The 25,069-nt window shown below is 39.1% G+C and overlaps 2 protein-coding genes across 3 annotated transcripts in view; both read left to right on the top strand.

Annotated features, from left to right (window-relative positions):
- lrriq1 (leucine-rich repeats and IQ motif containing 1) overlaps positions 1–10,671 on the top strand; it is a 39,153-nt gene extending 28,482 nt beyond the window's left edge. Inside the window, exons 22-27 of one of the 2 annotated variants that reach the window (XM_046038144.1) lie at positions 163–264; positions 2,603–2,686; positions 4,882–4,981; positions 6,113–6,173; positions 6,749–6,869; positions 9,929–10,671. In XM_046038144.1, the coding sequence (XP_045894100.1) occupies positions 163–264; positions 2,603–2,686; positions 4,882–4,981; positions 6,113–6,173; positions 6,749–6,869; positions 9,929–10,062 (602 nt within the window). In that variant the 3' untranslated portion in view covers positions 10,063–10,671. The remainder of the gene's footprint in view (positions 1–162; positions 265–2,602; positions 2,687–4,881; positions 4,982–6,112; positions 6,174–6,748; positions 6,870–9,928) is intronic. The other variant, XM_046038145.1, reaches the window with a different exon arrangement.
- Positions 10,672–15,628: 4,957 nt separating this feature from the next.
- Positions 15,629–20,937, top strand: alx1 (ALX homeobox 1). The gene is made up of 4 exons (XM_046038113.1): positions 15,629–16,152; positions 16,531–16,835; positions 17,199–17,327; positions 19,520–20,937. The coding sequence occupies exons 1-4, from the start codon at positions 15,963–15,965 to the stop codon at positions 19,859–19,861; spliced, it is 966 nt and encodes a 321-aa protein (XP_045894069.1). The 5' UTR covers positions 15,629–15,962; the 3' UTR covers positions 19,862–20,937.
- The last annotated feature ends 4,132 nt before the right edge of the window (positions 20,938–25,069 follow it).

Genomic DNA, 25,069 nt, shown 5'->3' with positions numbered 1-25,069 from the left:
CATGGACACACAGGTCTATGTCGGCACTAACTCCTAATGGCATCTGCCTCAGTGGAACCAGAACACTGTTTTAATATTTTCCGAATGTTAGGTCTTAGTTTTCTGCTTCTGGTTTTAGGCCTGCCTTGTCCTTCTTTGACCCTCTCTCTCTTACTCTCCTAGATCCCATTGTCCGTCTTGCCTTATTCAAAAACTGCAGTTACCATCTGTGTCCAGTGGAGGCACCGAACAGGCAAGCACAATACAACAGAAATCTTATAAAAGGTAGGACATGCTACACATTTGGTTACCCTGTAGTAACACCTGTACAATAAATACTACTACTACTAAGTCTTTCTTGGTCTGACATGAACTTCTGTACAGACTGGTGCTGTAGACTACTGTAGAGTTATACTTAATTAAAACTTTATGGAAAATACTATTTATTACTTTATTGGTATTATTTTAATAGTTTTGGCAATAGTTTCCATCAGTTAAAATAACATGGACAGTGATATCACTGCAATGAAGTCTGAAAGTCTGTCATGATTCTGGAAAAGAAAGATTTGCAGGGAGTGATCAGACAAAACTGCACATACAAAGGTAAGACTCCCAAAATTTATTTTTAAAGTTAGGTGCACCCTTGGATATAAGCTATTTCGCTGGTCACAAAATCTTCAAAAAACCCAATTGTGTACTTGTACGTTTCTCAGCTTTCATATAGCCAAACAGTTTTTAACTTACCACAGAGGACATTTAGTCTTCGTTAACACTAAATTCTTATTGTTATGGATCGTAAAACAATCTTCAAAATACTTTACAGGTTGATGTTGGTATAAAGTCTGAGAAGATGCAAAATTCTCCTTCCATCTTTTTTTTTTGCTGTGGCCTCCTGCCCTGCCCTGAGGTGGAGAGATGATTTGACATTGTGACATCCACAGCCAGACTTTAAAGGGAGGGAAGAGCTGGAGGGAGGGCAGGAGGGAGGACAAGGGAAGTCGGCTTTTATCATGATGGCCTGTCTCTAACTTTCCTTTGCACCCCATCCCTACCCCCACCCACCAGGGTCAAGTCCTCACATCCAGAGAGCAGGACGCTCGCGGTCATCCAGCAGTCAAAGGGACGCTGTAACAACAGTGTTTGCCAACAGGCAGTGAAGTGCCTGGTGTCTCTCTGGTCCAATGCTGCCATAAGCATGAAATACCCCTAAATTAGCTGAGGAGAAACACAATATGTTTGGTTGTCATTTCATGTTGGTACACTTTGGAAAAAATGTTTAACAAATCAACTTTGGGATGTTTTTCGTTCCACTTTATCTGTTTTGGGTGGATTGCTTTAGTAATTTGTTTGTAGATAGTTGTGAAGGAGTAACCTTGTTTCGTTTACAAGTGATACATTGCTGTGCAGCCAAAGATCAAGCAACAAGTTATTTCAATGTTTTGAAAGATTCAAAATTTTTTTGTAAATTGCAAAACTTACAAGGCACTTTCATCAGACAATGATGGACAAATTTATCTTTAGCATCTGGTCAATGGCAGTTGATTGAATAATTTTTTGTAACATGAAAAACTGATTTCAACAGCATTATGTTTTCAGGTGTTTATTTTGAACTGCAGGTGTATAATGTCGACTTTCCAACACTGGAATTGTGTCTGAGCACAATACAGCTGTGGATAAGCTCTCAGCCAACTGGCAGTCAGGGGCCGTTTCCATCCAAATGACCTATTACATTACAACAATATTTCCAGTTCATTTTTTTCCAGAATCCTTATCTCTCCTCTCCACCCTTGTCTTGATAATTCATCAAACAAGACTGGTGTTCTCGAGCAATGAAGTGAAGGAGCTACATCAGCTAATAAAGTAACGGGGGTCACTTGTTTAGACATCACCTTTCCCTCTCTGCTTAGTACCCCATGTCCTCAGTTGGTTTTCTGATTCGACGGAGAGGGATTGTGTAAAAGGTGTAACCTGAACCAACTCGGTTCTGGAGGAGACTACTCCTGCTGACTTTTTACAGGGTGACCATAAGGCAATGGCGACGGCTGTGTCAGACTTGTGTGTCTCTAACTGGCTTTTGGTGCTGTGATCCCGGGTGTCTGTAAATGGGCCCGAGCCAGCCTCCCCTCTTGCTCCCCTGGGCCTGACCTGTGGAAGACAGCCCCTCCTCCGGATCCGTCCCCCAGTGCCCGGGGCCTAGCCAGCCTAGCCCGGCCCAGCCAGTTCTCCCCGACAGGGGCTAACGTTTCAGTCTTTGAGTCAAGCCCCTTCTGGAGGTGATTAGCCCCAAACCCATGACAGATTCTTTCCAAGATATCCGACGCGGCGTGTTTATTTTATCCGGGCTCTTTGTGTGGATGTGCTGGACATGAGTAACCCACTTGAAATGGGTATCAGCTTACATACCCAGAGAGAGAGATAGAGTGGGAGAGAATGGAACACAGCCACAAGACATTTTATTTTAAAGGCAAAAAATATAGAAATATGCATCCCTTTTTTGAGATGGTTTGTCTCATCAAGTGTCTGTGTGCTGCAGATGTTGAACATGTTGTATGCCTCTAAGCATTTCTCCTTGTTTCTCCTCTTACTTTCTACCAACGCCTTCCACTCAACCCCCCCTCCCCAGCACACGCACTCTTCCAACCTCCCTCCAACCAAACTGAGATCCAACTCCACCAAACATCCGTCCTCATGTCAGAGGGACACAAGGGTATATATTTTTATTTTAGCTTGGAACCCCTACCTCCCGAGCACTTAACTCGATTTCACACTTCAAGTCATCTACAAAGTCCAACTGAAACACAATCATCTTGTTTATCATCCATCATCCAAAATAACTTAATGTCAGACTATTTACCACCATTCATATGCATTCAATTTCTCGCCCGGGCTTCCATTTATGTCAGGCAGTAGAGTTCTCTCTTCATAGTATATGTTTGAGATGCACTGGCACACTTAATGAAGAAACATGTAGAGCCACTGTACATTGGGGCAGCAGTAAAGATCCTCAAATTTCAGACACGCTCTGATTCTTCTTCCTCTCTCTCTCTCAAAGTAAGGGTTAGACTTAGCATAAGTGTTTTTAAGTCTTTTGCCATGTTTCAAGTGTGTCAAAGTAAGTCTAAAGTCAGGTTTCACATTCTTAAGGGCAGGTCCAGTACAAGTACATAGCAGGCCAAGGTGCAAGTCTGTCAAGTCTCTGAATGCTAACCATTGACAAGATTTGTTAGTAGCATTTTTACATAGTTGACAAAGGGTTGTTAAATTGCCTAGGTCTAATGATTAGTATAATAAATATAATTAAGTATAATTTCAGTGTATCAAAACTTGTTTGTCACAACAAAATGTTGTCAACTCATTTCATGGCACCATTTCTTAATAAGGTCTACACTGGTCCTGATCCATTGCCTGACCCTACGTTGTTTATTTCTTGATGAGGTTGGATGGGCGGAGGCTCTAAAGTGCCAGCATCGTGTCTCTCTTTCAGCTCCGGTTTGCTGCTGCGGGTCAGAGCCTCCACCCTACTCCTCCCCAACTCTCTGATATTAAGTCAGAGTTTTCCCCTCCTCAGCCAGGGGAGAGGAGATCACTTAATGTACTTAAGAGCCCCTCTTAATAGGCGTGACTCCTACAGGCCCCCTCCTGATGTCCTGGAGGAGTACTGGAGGGGCATTCAGGAGGTTGGATGGGGTCAGGAGAGGGCTTTAGTTTTAGGGTGTGGGGGAGGAAAGGGATAGAAGAGTATCTCCATGCTACTGGAGTGCAACATAAATGTTAACTTTTTTCATTTTGTGTCCCTGTGTACACACTGAACATGTGTTTTCCTACACTATGCATTCACCTCCAGGGATTTCAAGGCTGTATTGTCAGGCTTTTTAGCAACTTTTGATCTATCCACATTGCTACTTTTGTTCTATCCACAATGAATCCTATGATATGACTGACATACAGTTTATAAAAACTGTGAACCGGCAGTACAGATCATAGATACTGTGCTATACTAAGTACTTATATGAGCAAATCGCTGTTTAAAACATATTTCTCTAAGGGCTTTTCCAGACTGCCTGTGCCCTGTCTCTGTGTGTATTTTCAGCTTTGGGAAGTGTGAATAGCCATTTTCTGGCGTTTGCTGCCCCGGGGGGAAGCATCTATCACTTGACATTTTTAGTGTGGCTTCTCAATTAACCCATGAAAACTGTAAGGCTTTTTTCTCCTTTTTACAGCTCAGCAAAAGCAAGTAAATGACTTAAATAAATGCATCATTAGTTCCAGCATTGGGCTGTCAAAATTCATTATCAGTTTACACCCATCTACGGCAGCATTACTGTCAGCCCAACATAAATGTTTACATTGAATTATGACCTTATTATGGGATTTCAGCATAACTTGTAAATCAGCAGTCTTTCAGATTTCTTTCTTTAACAGTTCGAACATTGCTTGGATTTAACTTTATAAAGAACCACAAGCCTCAGCAATTGTTGGAAAAAGCAGATCCTCTCTTGTTGCATGTTTCAGCAACTTTAAATGTATTATGGTAATGCCCATGACTCCTCCAAACAAATACACCACCTTAAGCCCAAACATAAATGCTGGGATCTTTGACCCAGTGCTGGGAACCCTTGCCGGATGTATTTACTGTGAAACTTGTCAAATGTTGCTACAGATCAGGCCCATGAGCTGTTCATCTGTTAAGCTTATACTTTGGTGAGCATCTGTTAACACAACTCCTTCACTGTATTGATTACGTCTCTTGTCGTCTCTTGAAACATGCCACCTTCACCCCAGCTTTTGCTGATTAGGCAGGGCACTCATTCTTTGCCACCACTGTCATCAAGAATGTTAAGAGGTATTGAAGGGAAAGAAAATTGCCTATAACATTTATTGTATGTTTTCTGTCGATTGTAGTTCGCGAGGTTGAGCTGGGCCTGCAGCAGGCAGAGAAGACGAAGCGAGCTCAGCAGTGGCTGCACACCCAGGCTGCTCACTCTGACAGGGACTCAGAGAGGTGAGGCACTTAATGTGGTCCATACGTTGGTGTATCTGGTGTGTTGTGGATCTAAAATTGGTTTAATTGTTTTTGTTTTACCCCTGGAAATATCTAGCCATTCACATAGTTTTGCTTTTATCTGTTCAGGTTTTGAAGTTATCCGTCACCACAAATTCACTTCTATTGTATTGGGGTGGTGGAAGGAATTTCAAAGAAGGATATCTCAAAACCTGGGTAAATAAAACCAAAACTATTTACAAGGCTAGATGCCAGTAGAGGTAATATGTTTTTTGTAATTTGGGTAAATTGATCCATTAATGGGCTGCTGGCATCATTTTCATCATATTTCTTAAATATGTCTTATGTTTTAAGACATAAAAATATTCTGCTTGGATTTATAATTTATTTATATAATAGTCTTTTCCACAAAAAGATTCATTACCCCTCCTACTTCACTACAATGTCCATTTCTTAGTGTATGTGTATCGAGATGGTATTGAAGCTTCAAGTTTCCACATCACGCTATAAGTTGATTGGCTTTCAAACTAGTTGCGATGTCACAAAATCTTCTCCCTCCATCTTTCTTGTGCCTGTAAGTCTTAAACTCTAAGGTAAACACTTTTCCCCATTCAGCAGATTAATTTGAAAACAGACTTCGACAGACATATGATTCTTCTTATATCATTCTGCAAAGTGGTCAAACATCCAAGTGTTTAAGTAAAACAAATTCCTGAGTCGATGGAGACTCAAGAATATTTTTTTATTTGTAGTAATGAATATTTAACAGTGGTGAGTGGGTTTTATAATTTTATTTTTATTACAATTGTCTATGCTTATTTCTCTCAACTTAATTAGCTGGCAATTTTCAATGTGGTAAAGCGGAATTGTTTGTACGGTACTATAAAAAATATCACCAAAATGCCTAAAGAGATAGAGCTGACACTTTAGAATAACCACTGTATATTGAAACACATACCAATTATAATATAGACATGTAGCATTATCATACATGTTATCTGTGTTTATTTTATGATATGTCAGAGGTAATTGTATAGAACTGAAGAGGGGAAACTGCTGAATTGACTTGAAATATGCAAAGAGCTAACAGCCCAGATGTTTGGACTTTTTTCCCCGTTATCATATCCTCAGCGTGCATTTCTTACCGGAGATCAGCTCAGACATTCTGAATGGAGGCAGAGTGCAGCTTGTGGTGAGTACACTCCCCTCTCATTTCCCCTGCAGTTCATTCACTTCATAGAATGACAGCGAATCTTGATTTTGAATCTGGGGGGCAGTTGCATATATGTGATGGTATGCAGTATTTACATTCACCAGTCAGAGTCATGTCCCGCGCTGTAGGTTCCCTCCCCTGGAGCCTGTCTCATCAGACTCGATTTAAAAGAGGCAGGGGGGAGGTGAGTCTGAGGTTTAGCTCCACAGTGACGCTTTCAATTGGATCAACTGGCTGCAATTTCTTCATTTTACTTGCAGAAATCCCAGTGTCACTTTGGAACAGTTTGCCTTGACCCGAGAACGATACTGATGCTCATGAGGTCTTTGAAGTCGGAAACTGCAGGTCTCCTTGTACTGTTACAGAGCAGTTTGAGTTATGATCACTGGCAAGGGGACCCGCCCCCCTCCCTCCTGTTTCTTAGATATGTTCAGACTGCAGAGCTGCAAGTTGTTGAATGTTTTTCAAAATGCTGGACTGCTTGCGTGAGACGTGTCATGTTGGGCCTCATTTATGTGTGTGTGTTTCTGTCTTTCCATGTGTGGTGCGTGCAGGCGGACTCAGGATACACAGAACCTCTACATTACGCCAGTGGATTGTGGGCCAACAACAGTTTAGCTGCCCAGTCTTGCAAAGACAACAGTTATCCTCGCAGAAACACTTTGAATCATGCAAGTGAGTCTTGTGATCTTCACAGCCATTTTCCCACCAAAATCACTTTATTTGGCATTTTTAACTGTACTTTAAACAAAATACAACACAACATTCATAAAATGTTCTGAAACACAAGCTTCATCTATCTCCCTAAAGTAAATCATTTGTCACTGACTCTACTTCTAACTTTATCTCATAATAACTTGTTATCCAGATAAACAGAAATAGATAAATTTATTGCAAATGCTAAATGTAAAGGTTATTAACTTTCCTGGTCAGGCATTACTAATTGAATATTATTTTACACATAGTCACATACCGTATATATGATTGAACAGACAGTATGCTTATATAACATATCCAGTATATACTGTAGTATGCAAATGTATTATTTATTGCACTTATTATTATTCTAAGCTGACATTTATCCGAAGAAGGTTAAAGTCAAGTGCAACTGGACTTGGTTGAAGTTACTAGACATTTATAAAAAAATATACCTGTTTTTGATAGAAAATCTGACATCAGAAACTGAAGAGTAACTAAGTAAAAATACTTAACCAACTTTACACAAAATTGGTATTCCAGTATGTTTGTATAGATAGATTGGCCAAAGTTAAACTTTCTCAGCAGTTTCATACTAAAACCTAACTAATCATAGATTGTGATTGTCTGCATATATTTGTGTGCACGTGTGTGTATATACCTGTACATTCAACACATGTGTGCACAGATATTTCTGTATTTGCACACATGCACCCATGGGTCTTGGGTCACATAGACCTGAGTGCGCCTAGGCAGGGATAAAGGCTGTTGCTTATTCAGCCCACCGGTCGGCTGCTTCGGGAGGGGAGGGGAGCCACAAGGTCGGGCCGGGGACAGAGTGCCGTGAATTTCTCCTCTGACAGGAAACGGGCAGAAAGAAAAAAATAAAACAGTCCTTTCAGTGAAGAATGACTGGCCTTTCTGTCAGGAGTAGTGGGGCTCAGGATTTTGAGTGACAAAGATGCTACTGACAGGCTGAAAGCAGATGACCACATTAAACAAGCCCAGGAATCTAAGTGAAGGAGAGCCCTGTCCTTGTTAACGAAGCCAAATTGGATTCCGATGATGATTTCAGAATGATATCCACGAGGTGCAGCAGCAGTAGGAGTGTCATCGGGCTATGCAGGCGGACTGTTGTTCCCCTCAGGAGTACGGACAGGAGAAAGAAAGCCTCTTTGTCTGCACTGAAAACACCACTTATCAAAATTGTCTAGTGCAAATTGAAATATGAATGTATGTGTAAGGCAAGAGCATCTCTCAAAAAGCCAATTAGATATTTCATAAACTTGGAAATGCCATTTAATGGTGTCCGTGGTACATCATCAAAAACTCATATGAGAAGAAATGGGTTACCTGGGTAAACAGGTATTCAGGAAAATAGGAATGCAGCTTCTTTGACAAAAATCTTTTTATAGCCCACACAAGTCAGTAAAAACAAACATTATTCATCAAAAATGTGCACATCCTTTGCCTCTGAAGTGGCATACATACATCAAAGTGAAAGTTTAAAGTGAAAAGGTTTGCTTAGTTTGCCATAGCAGTAAAGCCTACTTAAATACTCTATAACCTACTCTATAACCTATTGCAATGTGATACCCACCACTTGCTGGGACAGTGCCATAAAATGCGATTCCAGGCCCACAAAATATTTTCATTACTTGTGCAGAGGAAACCACTTAAGTTGCATATCTGCGCCCTCAATTTTGTCCGCTGTTCAACTCTAATAGGAGTAAAATGATCGAAAACAATTAGTTTGGTCACAGCGGTTGGGTCAAATGTGTGGCCATTTGTTTATCTCTGTACTTCTAATAGCATGACTGCACAACTTGTGTTGAAATGAGCAACATGTGTGTCAAGTTTTGCATAACTGTTTTTGATTTGGAAAAGATAATTGGACAAAAGTCTTTAATAAACTAAGTTCAGCCCCCAACACTGGCCAAAGATTTCTAAAAATAAACAGAAAAGACTGTGGTGGTTTAACTTTAAATGGATTTATACAAATCATGAGGAAAGGAAAAGCACAGCGTTACACTACGGACATGAGTTCAATCAAAAACTAGAGAGGTACGATTAGGTATGACTTGTGAGTGCATGGATATTCTACACAGTGTGCCAGCTGTGCAGACATTTAGAGCTAGGTCAGTACCTGCGATGCGTCCTAGGCCCCCCATCTCCTCCAGAGCCCTCCCCACTGTTTGGCTCCCTGTGTGGGGAGGCCGTGGAGACCGCAGGCCTGGGCTCTACACGTGGAAAGCATAATTCCCAGCAGAAGCGCTGCCTTTGTTCTGTGTGTTTGAAAAGCTATGTGCTGATCCCCCAGGTGGAATGGAAGGGCCTCTGATACAACACGTATCGCTCCTGGTAGATGGAGCACACAAACAAAACTTACCTGCTCAGACTTTACAGTGAGATTTAATATAGTGTTGTCTTTAGTCTCCTGAGACTAAACTTCCTTAATATAATAATATAATTTAATATATTTCCTAATGTGACTTTTTTAAATACTTAATTCAAATCCCTCGTTGTTAAGTTTAAGCAACAATCTATGTGTTAGCAGTTTTCTTGAAATCAATAGAAAAGCTTCAAGATTTTATTACCCAACGTGAAATAATTTCTTCAGATTTCAAAAGCTAATGCTTTGAGAATTGGCAGTACTGGCTGGTTAGCAAATAATGAGAGCAAATCTTCAATATATATGTTTCCATGAAACCACGTTTTTATTTGGTCCTTCCAGGGAAAATCCTCAGGTCTACAAGAACTCATACATTATTTTGTATTAGAAGGCATAGGTAGCTCTTCAAACCTATTTTATAATGTTGGTTATTAATAATCCATGTCATCAAGGACCATAACATGGCTGAGCAGACAGAAAGAGCAGACCTGGTCAGCAACAAGTGACTACAAAATACACAGCAATGAGTGCTTGGCATCAAATATATAATTTAAATAGCACAAATCATATGAATTAGGATTTAAAGTCTATGACAGATTGATTTCACACTGCTCAATTTACATGTATTTTCCTTCTATGTTTTTAGGCAAAGAGATTCCATCTCCTAAGCGAGTCACGTCTGCTCCGTCAAAAAAAGAGCGCATCTCCTTCCGAGACAACCCTGTCCAGCTGAGCGGCGGCTGGGGAGGTGGCAAGAAGAGGGACAAAGTGTACAAGTAAAATGCAAGCTATTCTACAACCACATCACGTTTTTCCCTGTCCTTAACTAACACCCAGAGCAACATAAAGCCAGATACATTTTTATATATCCCTACAAGGAATGCATCAAAAAACAAAAATTAAATCACCCAATTTAAACTAATAGATTTCGGTCTCACAAGGCAATTTTTCCATCCATGAAGACTCTTTATTTTTATTTATAATGCTGTTTTATTGCCTGAACTGAATCCCCCTGCAGCTGTTCTTTTTAAACTCAGCTGAAAACTTGAGCTCCCTCTCCTGAAAATTAGAAGACCAATAAGACCTGGACCAGCCCAAATATCTTCAGGCAGTTCCATTATGTTGATTCTGCGCAGGTGTCACTGCCTGAACGTGATCGTAGCTAACCAGCACCAAAACACATGGACCAAAATCACAAACCTTTAGAAAATGGTACCCTTCATATGAAAATGATGGCAAGAAATAAGAACCAGGACCTCCAATACCTGTGGATTCATGTTGCTTAGGATGTTGAACTTATAGTTTGTAGCCATGGGAAAAGACTTGTGTTTTCCACTTCTCCTGTGCTCTCTTAAGAGACTTCAATAAAGCCCAGAGATTTAAGTGCAATTTCCCAATTATGTGGCTATATTTAGCTCATGCTCACCAACAGTGGGCTCGAAATTACTGCTTCTATGAGCCGAGCACAAACATTGGTGTTAGAATTAGAATGATGTTTTTTTTATTTTCAGCCGTGGATTATAATGGGCATGTCTGTGTATTTGAATTTGGAGAGCTAAGGCGTCTGTCCGCAAACACTGCCCAACCGGAGGCGGTGAACCTCAGGCTTGGAGGTTCCTCGCTGGTCCGCCGCCTGGAATTGATAACTTAATGAATGTCAAAACAAATAGTCAGAGCTGCAGAGTGGCTCCCTGGCAGGAAATGCATGTCTATTTATTTTCCTTTTATCTTTCACTTACACATGTCTGGAGGGTGTGTTTTGACAGTACATGAGCTGATGGGGATTTTTGTCTTGAGAGTGGCGTATGTCTGAGATGTGGTGGTCCTGCCCTCTCAGGGGCTGTTGTGAAACCCAAGAGCACTATCCTCCTTCAGGGGGAGACTGATTCTTGAGGCTCTGTGGGGGACATCAAGGGGAGGTTTCCCTGTCATCTAACTGTCATTACAAAGCTGTGATACTGGATAATTCTGATTTTTATTGCACATACAACATAAACAAACCGGTGACATGAAAGTACTGTAAATGCATATTTTGTCACTGCTGTTTTGTTTGACACAAGTTCAGATTTGCCCTAACTCTATAGAGAGTTCTTCTCTACAACTGCTGCTTCTGAAATTATATTGATAAACTGTCGTCCACCAGTCTTCATTACATTTGTTTACTTTCGGGTTATGGGTAAATTATATGTAACCTAAGACATCCAAAATCCATTACTTGTTGAAATGAGTGCTCCACCACACATTCAGATAAGATGAAGAATGTCCCTCTTAGCCCAGACTACCCTGCCAGCCTGACCTCAAGTCAGCAAATGTTGTCAGACGGAGTCATGCAGAAAGAGGTTTTGTATCCGAATCCCTCTAAGTACTTTCTTCAAATGCTTCAAATTATATATAATATACATTTTTGCTGACCATTTTTGAATGCATGCTACAGCTTGATTTTTTGTAAACAATTCCAGTCAGCTATTGGTTTCCATTCGTTTCCATATGTTTGAAAATGAATTAGCAGACTCATAAAACTTTCTTGAGTTGTGTAATTAATCACAGTGAATATCAAGTCTGCGTTACTTTTTGTCAATGTTATGTTGTCACTGCGTGGTTGGGCACTTTATATAATACAAAAAATGATTTATCTTTGGACAGAAATGAATGCAGAGTTTCGAGAATGTTCTGTTTGATTTTTATATAAATGAATTGAAGCCAATTGTTGCTGTGGAAAGATAATACCATTTCTAAAATAATACAGCGAGGCTTACAGGATGATTAGCTGTGATAAAAAACTGACAGCACTATACTGAAGCATATTGTGCAGCAATAGCGACACAGTGGAGGGCATACAATAGACAGTCTAGAGTACGTGTGTGCAAGCAGCATGACATACTAACTGAAATGTGGTTGTACTATAGGAGGAGGAAAGCTGATTTGAAGGTTTAGTATTGTGCTATTTATTAATCAAATAAATAGTAAATCATAAAAAGACCAATAGAGTGATTAGGATTGGAAGGAAATCTTTAAATGGAAAATATTTGTATAATTGTTCACAGATACTGCGTTTTTACTGAAGTCTCAGCACTGGAAATCCTAAAATAACAGTAACTCCAAATCCCACAAACACTTACTGATAAAGACAAATAACAAAAGAGTTATTTTCTTTCTATTCTTATTTATTTCTGCCTCATGACAATTAACCAGCTCTTTTAGCCAAGGTAAAGAAATGGGAAATGGATATAAACTCTGAGGAATGTGCAAGCTTTCTTGGAAATGTGAACCCAACTTACAGAGAAATTGGGAATACACTCACACAAGCAGAAACTATTCAACACTGAACTCTGGTAAATGTCAAAGCTAATTTAATCCCTGAATGACAACTGCTGGTTTATAAATATGATTTAAATGATAACAGGTCACAGTTGCTCTTTTCACAAAATTGAGGGCAGGGCTGATGCCCCAGGTAGCAAGCCTTGAGAAAATTACCCCTAGAGGTTTAGACAAATTGAAAGATTATTAACATAACGGAGATTAAGGTAAAACAGAATCACTTCAATTTGTTAGATGTTACAAATATGTACATAGAGGACATTTAAAAGTAAGTACATGCATCTACATGTGCATGCATGTGTCTTTCAATTGTGTTTTCATAATAAAGTCTGATATATGAAATAAATACATGATATTCTTTGTATTGCTGTGAGAGCTGAGATTGAAAATAATTGATCAGTAGCATGATTTATTTTAGCCTGTTTGATTTTTGTCTTATTAGTGTGTAAATGATAAAGAGCAAGTTCTTTTTGCTACTGGATTCAGTAATTATTATAAAACCAACTGTTTGTGACCCTCTTTCATCTCTTGATATGTTTTGTCTAATTTTGTCTTTTAAATGAAATGAATATTAAAATGAAAAATATCAAAGCTAAAACCAAGCACTCATCTGTTGTTTATTTTAACATTGAAAACATGAAGAAAACATGTTAAACATAATGCTAACGGGCATTTAAAATGTGATAATTTGCGGGGTCACCATTCTTTGATGCTGTATGCTGCATTGATAATATATATGTAAAGCAATTTTTAATGAGAAAATATTGTTAAAATATGAGAAAGAAGTGATCTGAGAAATGAGAAAATAATCGTATTGTTATTAATATTTGCTTTAGCTTTGTATCACAGCATCTAGATTTATTCTGACAAACCTTGCTGATGGGTTAGTTCTGGTTTCGACATGAACCCAGATGACTTAGTCAAGCAACTGAGAGCTGAGGTTGCTCAGAGCTCAGGAATGCCTGACTCCTGGAAAAACATATGACAAACAAACAAAATATAAACAAACTTTTAAGGCACAAATGCGCTGCTTTCACTTTTTGATATTGAGCTTTTTGAACCAAATGTTCTGCAGGCTCAAATGACATTCATAAGCTCCACAAAATTTGTGCTTTTGGGGAAAATTAACTGATGGTTGTTTTTGTGTTTCGTGGCAGTTTGAAGTTGTTTCAATATATTGAATTAGACCCAAGGGTGGCTTTAGGCAAGATGATGTCATGTTGCTGCCTTCTGAAGTGGCACGTTTGGCCTGGTTTGGTTGTATTGGACTGTGATCAGTCACATTAAGACTGAAATGAATTATAGTTAGTTCAGTTCAATCATATTTTGACCATGATGAATGCCAAATAATATTATAACAAACTGGCAGAATATGTTTTTATTAAAAGTGAAGGTGTAAATCTTTCCAGGTGGCTCACATGACATATTGGCTGCAGCACTTCAAGAATTAGTCTGACCGATCGGCCTAAAGGTGACCAAACCCTCCAACTTCACAGGCCAATTCAGCATGTATTGTGGCAGGAATTTCCAGCCGAAGACCCACCAAACCACAGTGAACTTTTCACATTTTCTCCTCAGCGTGAGTCAGTGTGCGAGGTCATCTTAGAAGACCAATAAGACACCCCCCTGCAACTTAAGAGCACCTCTGTTTATTTTTATTTTTTCTCCTGTGGCACCATGAAGCTCCAGGTAACTGCCACTGACCCGAAAGCGAACCAAAGCTAGGCATGGTGTGCATTGCAGGTGGTGTGGCTCTGGGTGGAGATGTGGAGGTGGGAGATAGGCTTTGGTTAGTGGTAACATAATTCCTCCAATAAGAAGAAATAGAAGAACAGCTCTTCCTGTCCTTTTTGCAAAAGTTCCCATTGAGCAGTATGTGTTTGCTCTTGAGGGCTGCTGGGTTCAATGAAACTCAACTTACCTGCATGAAGATGATGTGGTCTTTAATTTAAGCAAGAATACCTCAATACTTAATTTACAAGACATTATAATGTCAGATATTAATTACTAATTTGATGTTATTCATACAATATTTTCACAAAGGATTAATGGCCAAAGCTGAGAGAAATACACTGTTACTGCTCACTAAGCAAAGGGCACTGGTCTTGTTTAATTTAATGTGTGGTTAGGCTTTTTGCTTTTGTTACCACTGAAAAAAAAAAAAACTGCCATAATGACTCATTGCTTGTTCTCAGGACAAAATCTTATCAATAATTTTGTAAAAATCTGACCTAAAGCGCCAGTCTATAGAAGAAGTTTTTTTATAGAGAATAATTAGTACTGTGCTGGGATAGACATGCGCCAAACTATCGAATATCGTTGAGATCAGATTCAAAGTCAAACTAAAGAACTGAACATTTTTACCAAGTTCTTCGGGGCAACTCGGGAATCTAATTTATAGTTTAGGACGTACTGGACATTGGCGAAAATAAATCTCTGAACGTGAACATTTTAGGCTAATTTTTTGTCTTTGCGTGTCAAAATGTCAAAAATAAAATATCTTTAATTAAAATCCTTTTGGAGTGCGAAGTCTGAAGCATGCCTGCAATTTTAATTGTTAAATAACAATTAAATCATAAATCTAATAGTGTACGCATTTAAAATACGCATTTTCTGTAAGCAGCACATGCTTTTATAGAACTAACAAAAACAAAATAAATTTTCCCAATTAAACGTTAAAATGTAGCTTATTTGCTTTTCTATACAGATTTGTAAATATTAAATTATTGACATAAAGCTTTTATAGGCTTGAAATATAGCCTACGATTTAACAAAATTGGCAGGGCCTAAATAAAAGTAAAAGGCTATAAATCAGTTTGCCTAAAGGCAATAGGATAATAATTAAGATTAAATATGTTTTCCCCCATGCTTTCATTTTAGGGCATGTTGCTATTCACTTTATTCCGGTACCCCAAAAACGAAATGAATCAACAGCAGAGACCAGCGACCTTGAGTATACAGTGATCAGATTAAATCCCATTTGCAGTCACAACTTGTAGTTGTAGATAAATTATTGCCTCATTCTGGATGTCTAAACATGTTGTAAATTAAAGTCAGTTTTGATTGTTTCCTCCCAAAGTCGTTGCGGATCTAGAATCTCTTCAAACTGCTGTTTGGTTTGGATTCAGGTCGTGGGAGGAGTTGGGTGCTGTTTCATATTCAGAGAGGAGGGGGACTCTTTAAGAATCTCATTCTCTTTGGGGCTATAAAGACGTTGTGCCTGCAAGACAGAGCAAATTAACTCCATTGGCGAATTATTGCATTACAAGGCATTGCTCCGCTCATCGGTGCGCGACGACGATTAGTTTCTTCTTCTTTTTTTTATGGTGACATTTGATTAAAGCGAGCGGATTACAGTTAAGATGATGGAGTATATGGAGGATAAGTTTGCGTTGAAAAGCCAATCGATGAAGGCAAGCGATTACTACATGGACCAAGTCATGGAGAGCCTGGACAGCGCGCAGTACTTCACAAAGACTTCCCCGAAATGTGTGCAGGCCTTCGGGCTTCAGAGCGGCGAACACCGCTCCTCGCCCTGCGGAGACCAAAACGGTGCGTAAAAACACCTTTTGAAACTTTTTGTGCATCAACACTTAAGTCTTCATCTGTGTGCGAGTTAAGGAGAAAAGCTTGAGAGAAATGTCGTTTCTTTTTTTGTACAAACCTTTTCTGTTACATTTATGGCGTTCAGTTAATCTCATTACATGTGGTTTCTATTGCAATAATTTTACGTTTTCGCTATTAAAATTTTCTTAAAATCTTTGTTTATATTTAAAACAAACACACATAAATCATTTTAGTGTTAAAATGACCTATAAGAATAATAGACTATAAGAATAAGAAGTAATGTGTATTGTACAGATTTATTTTTATGCACTGTCACGACAATTGTAAATGTATTGTTATTCATTTATCACTTGTTCATTCTAGCCAATTACGCTGGGCCAAAAACAGACGACGACACTTTGCACTCGGACCTCGGGAGGACGATGGACAATTGTTGCACTCTTCGGGCGTCTCCGGTGACAACTGGACAGGAGAAAACGGATTTGGACGACATGGGAGACAAGTGCGACAGTAACGTGTCCAGCAGCAAGAAAAGGAGACACAGGACGACCTTCACCAGCTCGCAGCTGGAGGAGCTGGAGAAAGTCTTTCAGAAAACTCACTATCCAGATGTTTATGTGAGGGAACAGCTGGCCATGAGGACGGAATTAACAGAGGCCAGAGTGCAGGTAGGCCTACAATTTATCACCAGACTCTTATTTTGTTAACGTTCACGTAGGCCTGTGGAGAAAAGAAACCATAAAATAAAGAAAGGAGTTTAGGCGATAAAACATAAATGTGGAGAAATAGCTACGTTGCTATGCCAAACAATTAAAATTAATCAATGTAGCTCAAATAAATGCGCCACAAAATATGTTTAGTAATTAAAACAAATCATCAACACACACTTTATTATTAAACCAATGCAAAAGTAATGTCTTTTAATTTTAGGCTGCTGTATCTCTTAAATTATTATTTATTGTTTTGCCAGAATTTGGTTTGACTTATTAAATTTTCTCTTCTTTTTTTTAAAATTTTTTTTTTACAATAAGGTGTGGTTTCAGAACAGAAGAGCAAAGTGGAGGAAAAGAGAGCGCTATGGGCAGATCCAACAAGCCAAAACTCACTTTGCAGCCACCTATGATTTATCAGTGTTACCAAGGACCGACAGCTACACACAGGCAAGTTGTGTTCACTTTCTCAAAGTCCTCTCTTCTAAAATACTCAGTTTATGTAAGCCACAACAAATGAATGTTTTTTTTCTGCGTAAATCAGAGCGTGTAATTGCTGCTCTATAAATCACTTATTATAAAACCCATCTTCAGATAAGAAGCCAAACACTGATTAGAGTCTCTGTGAGGTGTCATGGCTGAAATGAATGGCCTTATATCAGATTTCATGTTAGTGGAACATTCATCTTGCTGTTTGGACAAAGGTCAGGTACAAAATGAGGTGAGAGGAGATGCAGAATGTCAGTTCCTCCTTTTGGTAGGTGTTCACTATCAGACACTGAGATTAGGCCTCCAACCCTTTCAGGGTTTTCAGATGGAAATGTGCAGGCGACAGCTCCTCCTTTTACTCCTGCCACAGGGTGTGTGTTAATATTTTAAGCTTACAGAAAGCAGCTTTAGTGTTGTATTCAAAAAGGTAGAATTGTAAAAAGAAAAAAGAAAAGAAAAAAGCAGGAAAAGTCAGAGTCACAGCTTTGCTATGCCCTGGCCCAAGACCAGGTCAGAAATCTCTTGGACCATCTCGTATTTTCTTCGCACATGTTTCTGATAGATACCCCTGGATACCAGCCATGCCCTTTCTTACAGCTGATCCAGATTACTGTCATTAAATGGACAGTCCTACATGTAATTGTGCTGGCAGTGGGTTTTTTTTGTCTCCCTGCACACAGTGGACATAGATTGCATTCTTGTGGGTTTTAAAGAGTTTTGTTTTGTTTTGTTGACTGTGAGGTTTTGGCCAGAAGTTTTGCTTTTTGGGCAAAGACAGTGGCTCGTTTATGGATGGCACATGTTGTCAAGAACATGTTGGCCAAGCGGATTCTCAAGCTAAAACCATACTTTTGTGGTACTGAAGAAGTTTATCTAACTGTCAAAGAGGACTTTTACTCTTTACCAAACAACTATTGGTTTGTGGTATTTCATTTTCTTTTTTACTGTAAGCTATAATTTAGCAAAAGGTATTGTCCTGTGCTGAGCAATAGCCAGCTGATTCCATCTATACACTCCAGAAAAAGACACTCCAGGTATATTTGTTAATTGATGTAAAGTACATGGAACTTTTTTGGCACAATTATTTTTTTTTATATTTCTTTAAATATCACATACTATTTATGAGGTAGAAAGCTATAGTGGCACATTTCAGTGACTTCATTTTGACCAAATACAATTAAGAAACAAAAATTCATTTGCATGCTACTTGAAATCTGTCAGTTTGATTGAAATCTTGGCAAATGAGACCAAATGAACTGCCACAGAGTGAATGAAGTCATTTGAATGTGACTGAGCCGTCAGTTCAAGACATGCTGCTCTGTAAACTGTAGCTCCTGCCTTCAAAATCTGCCATGTTGTGTTTACTGTATTCTGACCAGATGGGATTATATCACCTCTCTGTCCTCTTTGTTATCTCTGTCATGTCTGCACTATGATCATCTAATAAAATTCCAACAGAGGATGCATGACCCTTTTTATGATACAATTTTAAATTATGTGAACTCCTCTAAAATCATATCTTTGGAATTGTTTGGCTTTGTGTGCATTCAGATGACATTTAACCCATCGACCCTTAAAGGGTCACTTCATCAACCTGTTTTCTTAATTGCTTCAAGTGTTGTCTTGCCATGCTGATAGTTTCGGGTTTATTTGTCCAGATTTTGAGTTATCTGTCTCACAATTAGAAAAATAAACTGCAACATCTCTGTACACAAACAGTGTCTGCTAATCTGGATAATCCACACACATTGCAGTTTTCACAGGGGCTATTTCTTCTGTAGAAAGTAGTTCCAGTGTATACTGTATATGTGTATGGACATACAGATATGGTTATGGTGAATCAAGCATGGTGTACTGGAGAAGAGTTGTGTGATGTGTTTTGATTTTGATGGACAGATAGATATAGCCTATCATAACCTGGGCAAATAAAACCAAAAGTCACTGCATGCCCAGATACCACTAGAGTAAGCAATATGGATGAAACAACCCATTACAGTTTTCACTGTGTATGTTAGAAACGTGCATGTTTGTCCACTGTTAAACTTTTAACACAATATTACTTCAAACTACGTCAGAGCATTTTTCTTTTAAAAAAATCTGTTTATTTCTGTATGGATCCTCATTCTCCCCTTAAACCCTCTTTCACCCAACAGATTCCTAACAACCTGTGGCCGAGCCCTGCTCCCGGTGGCTCTGTGGTCTCCTCCTGCATGCTGCCCCGAGGCTCCCCTCCTTGCGTCACTTCCTACTCGCACTCGCCTCGTTCAGCTGCCGGTGCCGCAGACCACAGCTACGTGGGCTTCCCCAATCAGCAGAACCAGTTTGGTCATGTATCCCTAAACAACTTCTTCAGTGCAGACTCCCTCCTAACACCAGCTGCCAACGGCCACCATGCCTTTGAGACCAAGCCCGAGTTCGAGAGGCGCTCGTCCAGCATCGCTGTGCTGCGCATGAAGGCCAAGGAACACACGGCCAACATCTCGTGGGCCATGTGATCAGGGCTGCTGTGCATGTCTGGAAAGTGTGGATAATGTATGGAAAAATATTTTTAAGAAGTTTTTACCAAGTGTGGGAATTGTCCAAAGAGTCTGAAATCATGTTCAAAACAACTCAGTCCAGATATAACAAGACCATCTAGTGATACTAGCCACTTATTTGTTGTGAATAAAAATCTGCTGTGGAGTGATATGGCCAATTTCACATAATACTGCCTTGCTATTTACATCTGCATCATTTGTAACTCATTTTATTCACTGAGTCACTAAAATAAGGTCATTTTCTAAAAGTTGCAAGTCAATAATCTAAAGCTATGAACTAAAAAATAAATTGCCATAATGCTTTGTGACAGACACAAACAGCTGTGTTTCTGGTCTGAGGCAGATCTACAGTAGGGTGGACTGATACTATTAGTAAAATACAATGAAGTAGTCAAAGACACTTTTGAAAGGTGGAGTTTTTCTAGACTTTCATGTAGCTTAGCTAAAGCGATATATACATATCATTCATACTTTCAGGGTAATGTCCAGTGCATTGTTTTACAGCCCACAAACTGTTGTCCTTTCTGGTCAGACCAGATGGTTGATGAACCCTTCGGTGGAGGTGAGAGCTCTGATATGAATAAGCTTTCTTTGTTGTTGTTTTTTTATGGAGGTTGGGAAGTCCTCAGTGTTTCCTCTTTATCGAGACAGAAAGAAAGTGTGAAAGGCAGGGGAAGCAAGTACAACTCCAGGTGCCTGTGGGATTGGATCCCCGTGTGGGTACATGTGGATCCAGAGGGAGGGGTCCCAAACCACTATAGCATTTCTAAGCACTGTGAATAAGCTTCCTTTACCTGCGCCTTTTATCTTCCTCCCTCGTTCCAGCTCAGGACTGAAGATGAGCAGCATTGAGACAAACTGACTCGACGTACTGAGGTGTCTGTGTGCTTTGCAGCAAAGCTCTGTAATATCTGTCGTCTGCCTCTGTTCTGTATCACAGGTACAGGACGCAGGCAGAAGAGGCAGGTTTTAAAATAGTATGTTTTGTAAATTTATCTGGTGGAAGCATAATAAATGAATGTCACTTCACTCCATCGTTGTCATCATGACTGCACTTTTTTGTTAAAATTATAGTGTTTATAGTGTGGTAAATTTTTTGATTTTTATTCTCAGCAAACCTTACGAAAAGACCAAAACCAATATGAATTGATCTGTGAACATGAAGTGTTTGTCTGTAAATCTAAAGTCTGATACATATTATATTCCTATAATATATATTTTATTCCTCCTCATTGTCTAAAAAACTAAAAACACATCATTATGCTACACTGTTCTTTCATTACCATGGATGGGAACTGTAGTTTATTTTTATTCAATCCCAAATACACCACCCTGCTGTAAATACTCACTAGAGCAACAAATGTGTACTAATCTGCAGCTGAAAATACTTCATAAACAAAAAAACACTATTTGCTTTTTTGAGTAATATTTGCTAAAAACTGTGCCCAGATATTGCCCAGTTACTTCGTATAAAGATTTTACGTGTTCATGAGGCATGGTCTTGCTCAGTGGCACAACATTTTTTATTGTTTATTATATGGTCAATTATTTATTGATTCATTGAATTGTTAATTATTGTTTAGTATTTAAAATTTCAGAAAATGCTGAAAAATGTCCATCACAAGTTCCTGGTGTCTACAGAGTGGTTAAAAAAAAAAAAAAAACACAAAAACAGCTAATTCTTACCTTTGAGAAGCCAAAACAAGCATTTGTGCGGAATAAATGACATGCACAATTAATCAGTTATCAAAATAATTTTTATTTATCTTCAATGGGTTAACTGATTAATCAGCAAATTGTTTGATGTGTTTTTAGTAGTTTTGGACAATAATGGAACTCTAAGGCACATAGGAATAAGATATATCAGGACTTAGATACACAGACAATACTCATTAGAAAGAACATACATCGGTTTGGTTGACAACAAGAAAAATATACAATTTAAGCAAACTTATCTTTTAAACTCCATCAAAACCTTTGTAGTTTGGAAACAGTCATGTCAGCTCATTAAACACAGTTAATCTCTTCATTCGTCAATAGTAGCCATTTCCATGAGGCCCCAATACTACACGTTTGTCTTCAAACATGCAGTACTTGTTCTTTAATCTATCACGCTGTCACGTAATTGGAGCATGTCTTCTTTCTCTTCTGTTTCCTTACTGACATCATCCCTTTGTTTTGCTCTGAGATCACGGTCGGCATTGGATAGCATCTCAGGGAAACCCTTTCTATTGGAACGGTAGACTTGATTCAATTAGGGCTGTAATTTGTGTCAGATGCTTCGGTTTGGAAACAAGTTTGTTTCCTTGGGGTACTTCCTGGTCACTGCCATTCAAAAGTACAAACCCAAGTACGTTATCTGTACGCATCATAACATAGAGGCTTTGATCCTGAAGTGTCCATAGGAACAGTGTTGGATGTGTTCCTTGACTGGTTGCAGTGAGGTATTTTTTGGTACTTTTTTGGGCCTTTGTTGATCTTCCAACCCTCTGTACCTTGTTCCCATTAAGTAAAGTGCACAGAGGTAACTATTCATGGCATCTTATATTCTTTGAAACCCAGAGAACTTTTCCCCCTGTGCTAGAATATATCACATTGCTCTGAGTATAAGTGTGTCCCTTTTTTGTGGTAATTTAAATAACAATGTACTAGGAATAACAGTGGTACATGTACTATGTGAGCACAATATAAACTAAAATAATAAAGGCCGCTCTATAAGACCGGGACACAAAATTAGCTGCTAATGTAGAACCCACTTGAATTGATACTTGCACTTTAGTAGTGCAAAAGTTGCAATTTCTCAAATTACAAAAATCCAATGACAGGGATTTTGGGGTCCACTTTTGCCGTGTTGGTAATCCAGTCTTTAAACATGACTTTGGAGTTGGTTTGAAGCATTAAACATTCATTTTAATGTACAGAATCTTGTAAACGTTACAATTGATATGTGAGAAAAATCCATAAAGCTTCTCTTTCTTCAGCACACAGAAATATGTTTATTCTGCGCTTTTAAGTATTTTACCCAAAAACCTTGGGCATCTGTGCCTGCAATTTTATGTTGTCTGTTGTTGAATCCAGTTGCATGATATACGACTTGATTTATCTCGATGCTTAAAAGGTCCAGTGTTTAAGATTTAGAGGGATCTCTAATGTGTTAGAAATGGAATATATTATTCGCAAGTATGTTTTCAATCGTGTATAATCACCTGAAAATAAGAATCATGTTTTGTTATAATGAGCCCTTTATATCTACAGCGGGAACAAGTCCTCTTCCACGGAATCCGCCATGTTGCACCACCACCACCACCACACAGAACGTACAAACCAAACCAAGCTATAACCATAACCCATTTGCAAGCGCAAACAAAAATACACCTGCAGCCTCCTAACCAACCACCAAAACAAGTTCAATGTATGTACTACATGGTATTTCTGTCATGACTTTTGCTGTTTCTGAGGAAACTGTCCTCACCAGAACCCACGAATATCTTTCATTTTTTCAAACACTTCCTGGCAAGCTAACATTTGTGGCCATGAGAATGACAGCTGAGAAGAAAAGTCCTAAGGCCCACCAAACATCTTAGGGGGATGTCAAGGTGAATGCTTGGGTGAAGACTTTGAGACCATAGTTTGCATTCTGTCTCCTACGAACATTAACATTGGTGATATTTCCTTACCACTGACCAAATGGTTTTAGTTCGCTGGACATAACTGTATCTTAACCATAAAGCTGGCAAATCAGAAACATTGATGTTAGGCCATTTGTTTTTTTTTATAGTCATCTGGGTCTTTTTGGAAAGAATTGACATTTGTGTCAATAACAAAAGCAAATTTTATTTTGTAAATGAATGAGGAAATGAAGTCCAGTCATATAAAATGGTATTTTTGTTTCTATTTTGACCAGAGCTCCTTTTTTTCCAGCACACAAACACTGGTTCTGTGACTCCACCCAGTGAGGTTTACCTCATCCAGAGACTTCTCTGCCTCTGGTAAACTTGCCGGTGCCTAAAACCCTGCTCATCTCTGTGTCCCCGCTGCCCTGCACTGCCCTGCCCTGACCTCCCCTCCCCTCCTCTCCCCGTCATCTTCATCTCTCTGTACAGCAGTGATCATCACATTGTGACTCGACAATCAGAGACTGATGATCATGCAACCAGCCCTGCACACATGTGTGCAAGTATGTGTGTTTGATACAGAGAGAGAGAGTGGGCAAGAGAAAGCTCCTGCAGACCAGATCCATCAACAGCTCCAATGGGTTTGACCCTCTCAGGTTAACCGCAGCCATTAATATAAGAGCTTCCCTCCCCTGCCTCCCTACTTCCCGCACTACCTCACGTGGGGGAGGACAGGCCTGTGTGTGTCTGTGTGTGTGTATGTGTGTGAAAATACACACACACACACACACTGCGGTTGACATGAAGAACTAGAGCTAGATCAAACATTCTAGCGGCAGGCAGCTGAAAAATGGAGTCGGCAGTCACGTATGTTCCACAGCAAAGATCTACACTTGCTGTCGGCACACTGTTATTCTAATCACTCAGCACTGATGTTCTACTTCGTCTTCTCCTCTGGAATGGATAGACCAGCTCACCATCGGTCCATCTTTTTTTTTTTCTATAAGAACAGTTATTTCTTATAAGCCTTCTCCCTGGCTCAGTGTAATATTCTTAGATGGATTTGTGTTTTCTTTAGAAATCATTTATTATACTGTAAGACTTTCTTGTCAGGCTGTAGCAAAGACAAATTTGACGAATTAAGGATGCTGTTACTACAAATACTGTACAAATGTAGTTGGTGCTTATATGTAAAGCATTATATATATGTACATCAATGAAACAGATTGAAATAAAAAAAAAGAAATGATGACTTGATGTTTTCTTCTGTAAGACTTCACCTGACTTGAAGCCTGAAAGCAGAAACATGATCAATTTTGACATGCTGAAGTCACAGAAAATCAATGAATGTAATAAAACAAAGAACCTCATGTTTTTGGAGAACACATTAATACTTATTGTACTCACTCTAAAACACTTTACATTCATATGCAGTTCTTACTGACAATAGTACTGTTTTTACTAAAGCTTCTCAACGTTTTGTGTTTTTTGAAAGTTATATTAAAATGCATTAAAGGGACTTGGTCTCAGGTGTGTAAAAAACACTCTGAAA

Source organism: Micropterus dolomieu, linkage group LG22, assembly GCF_021292245.1.
Source record: "Micropterus dolomieu isolate WLL.071019.BEF.003 ecotype Adirondacks linkage group LG22, ASM2129224v1, whole genome shotgun sequence".
NCBI classification, from domain to species: domain Eukaryota; kingdom Metazoa; phylum Chordata; class Actinopteri; order Centrarchiformes; family Centrarchidae; genus Micropterus; species Micropterus dolomieu.
This window is presented reverse-complemented; position numbering and strand designations above follow the sequence as displayed.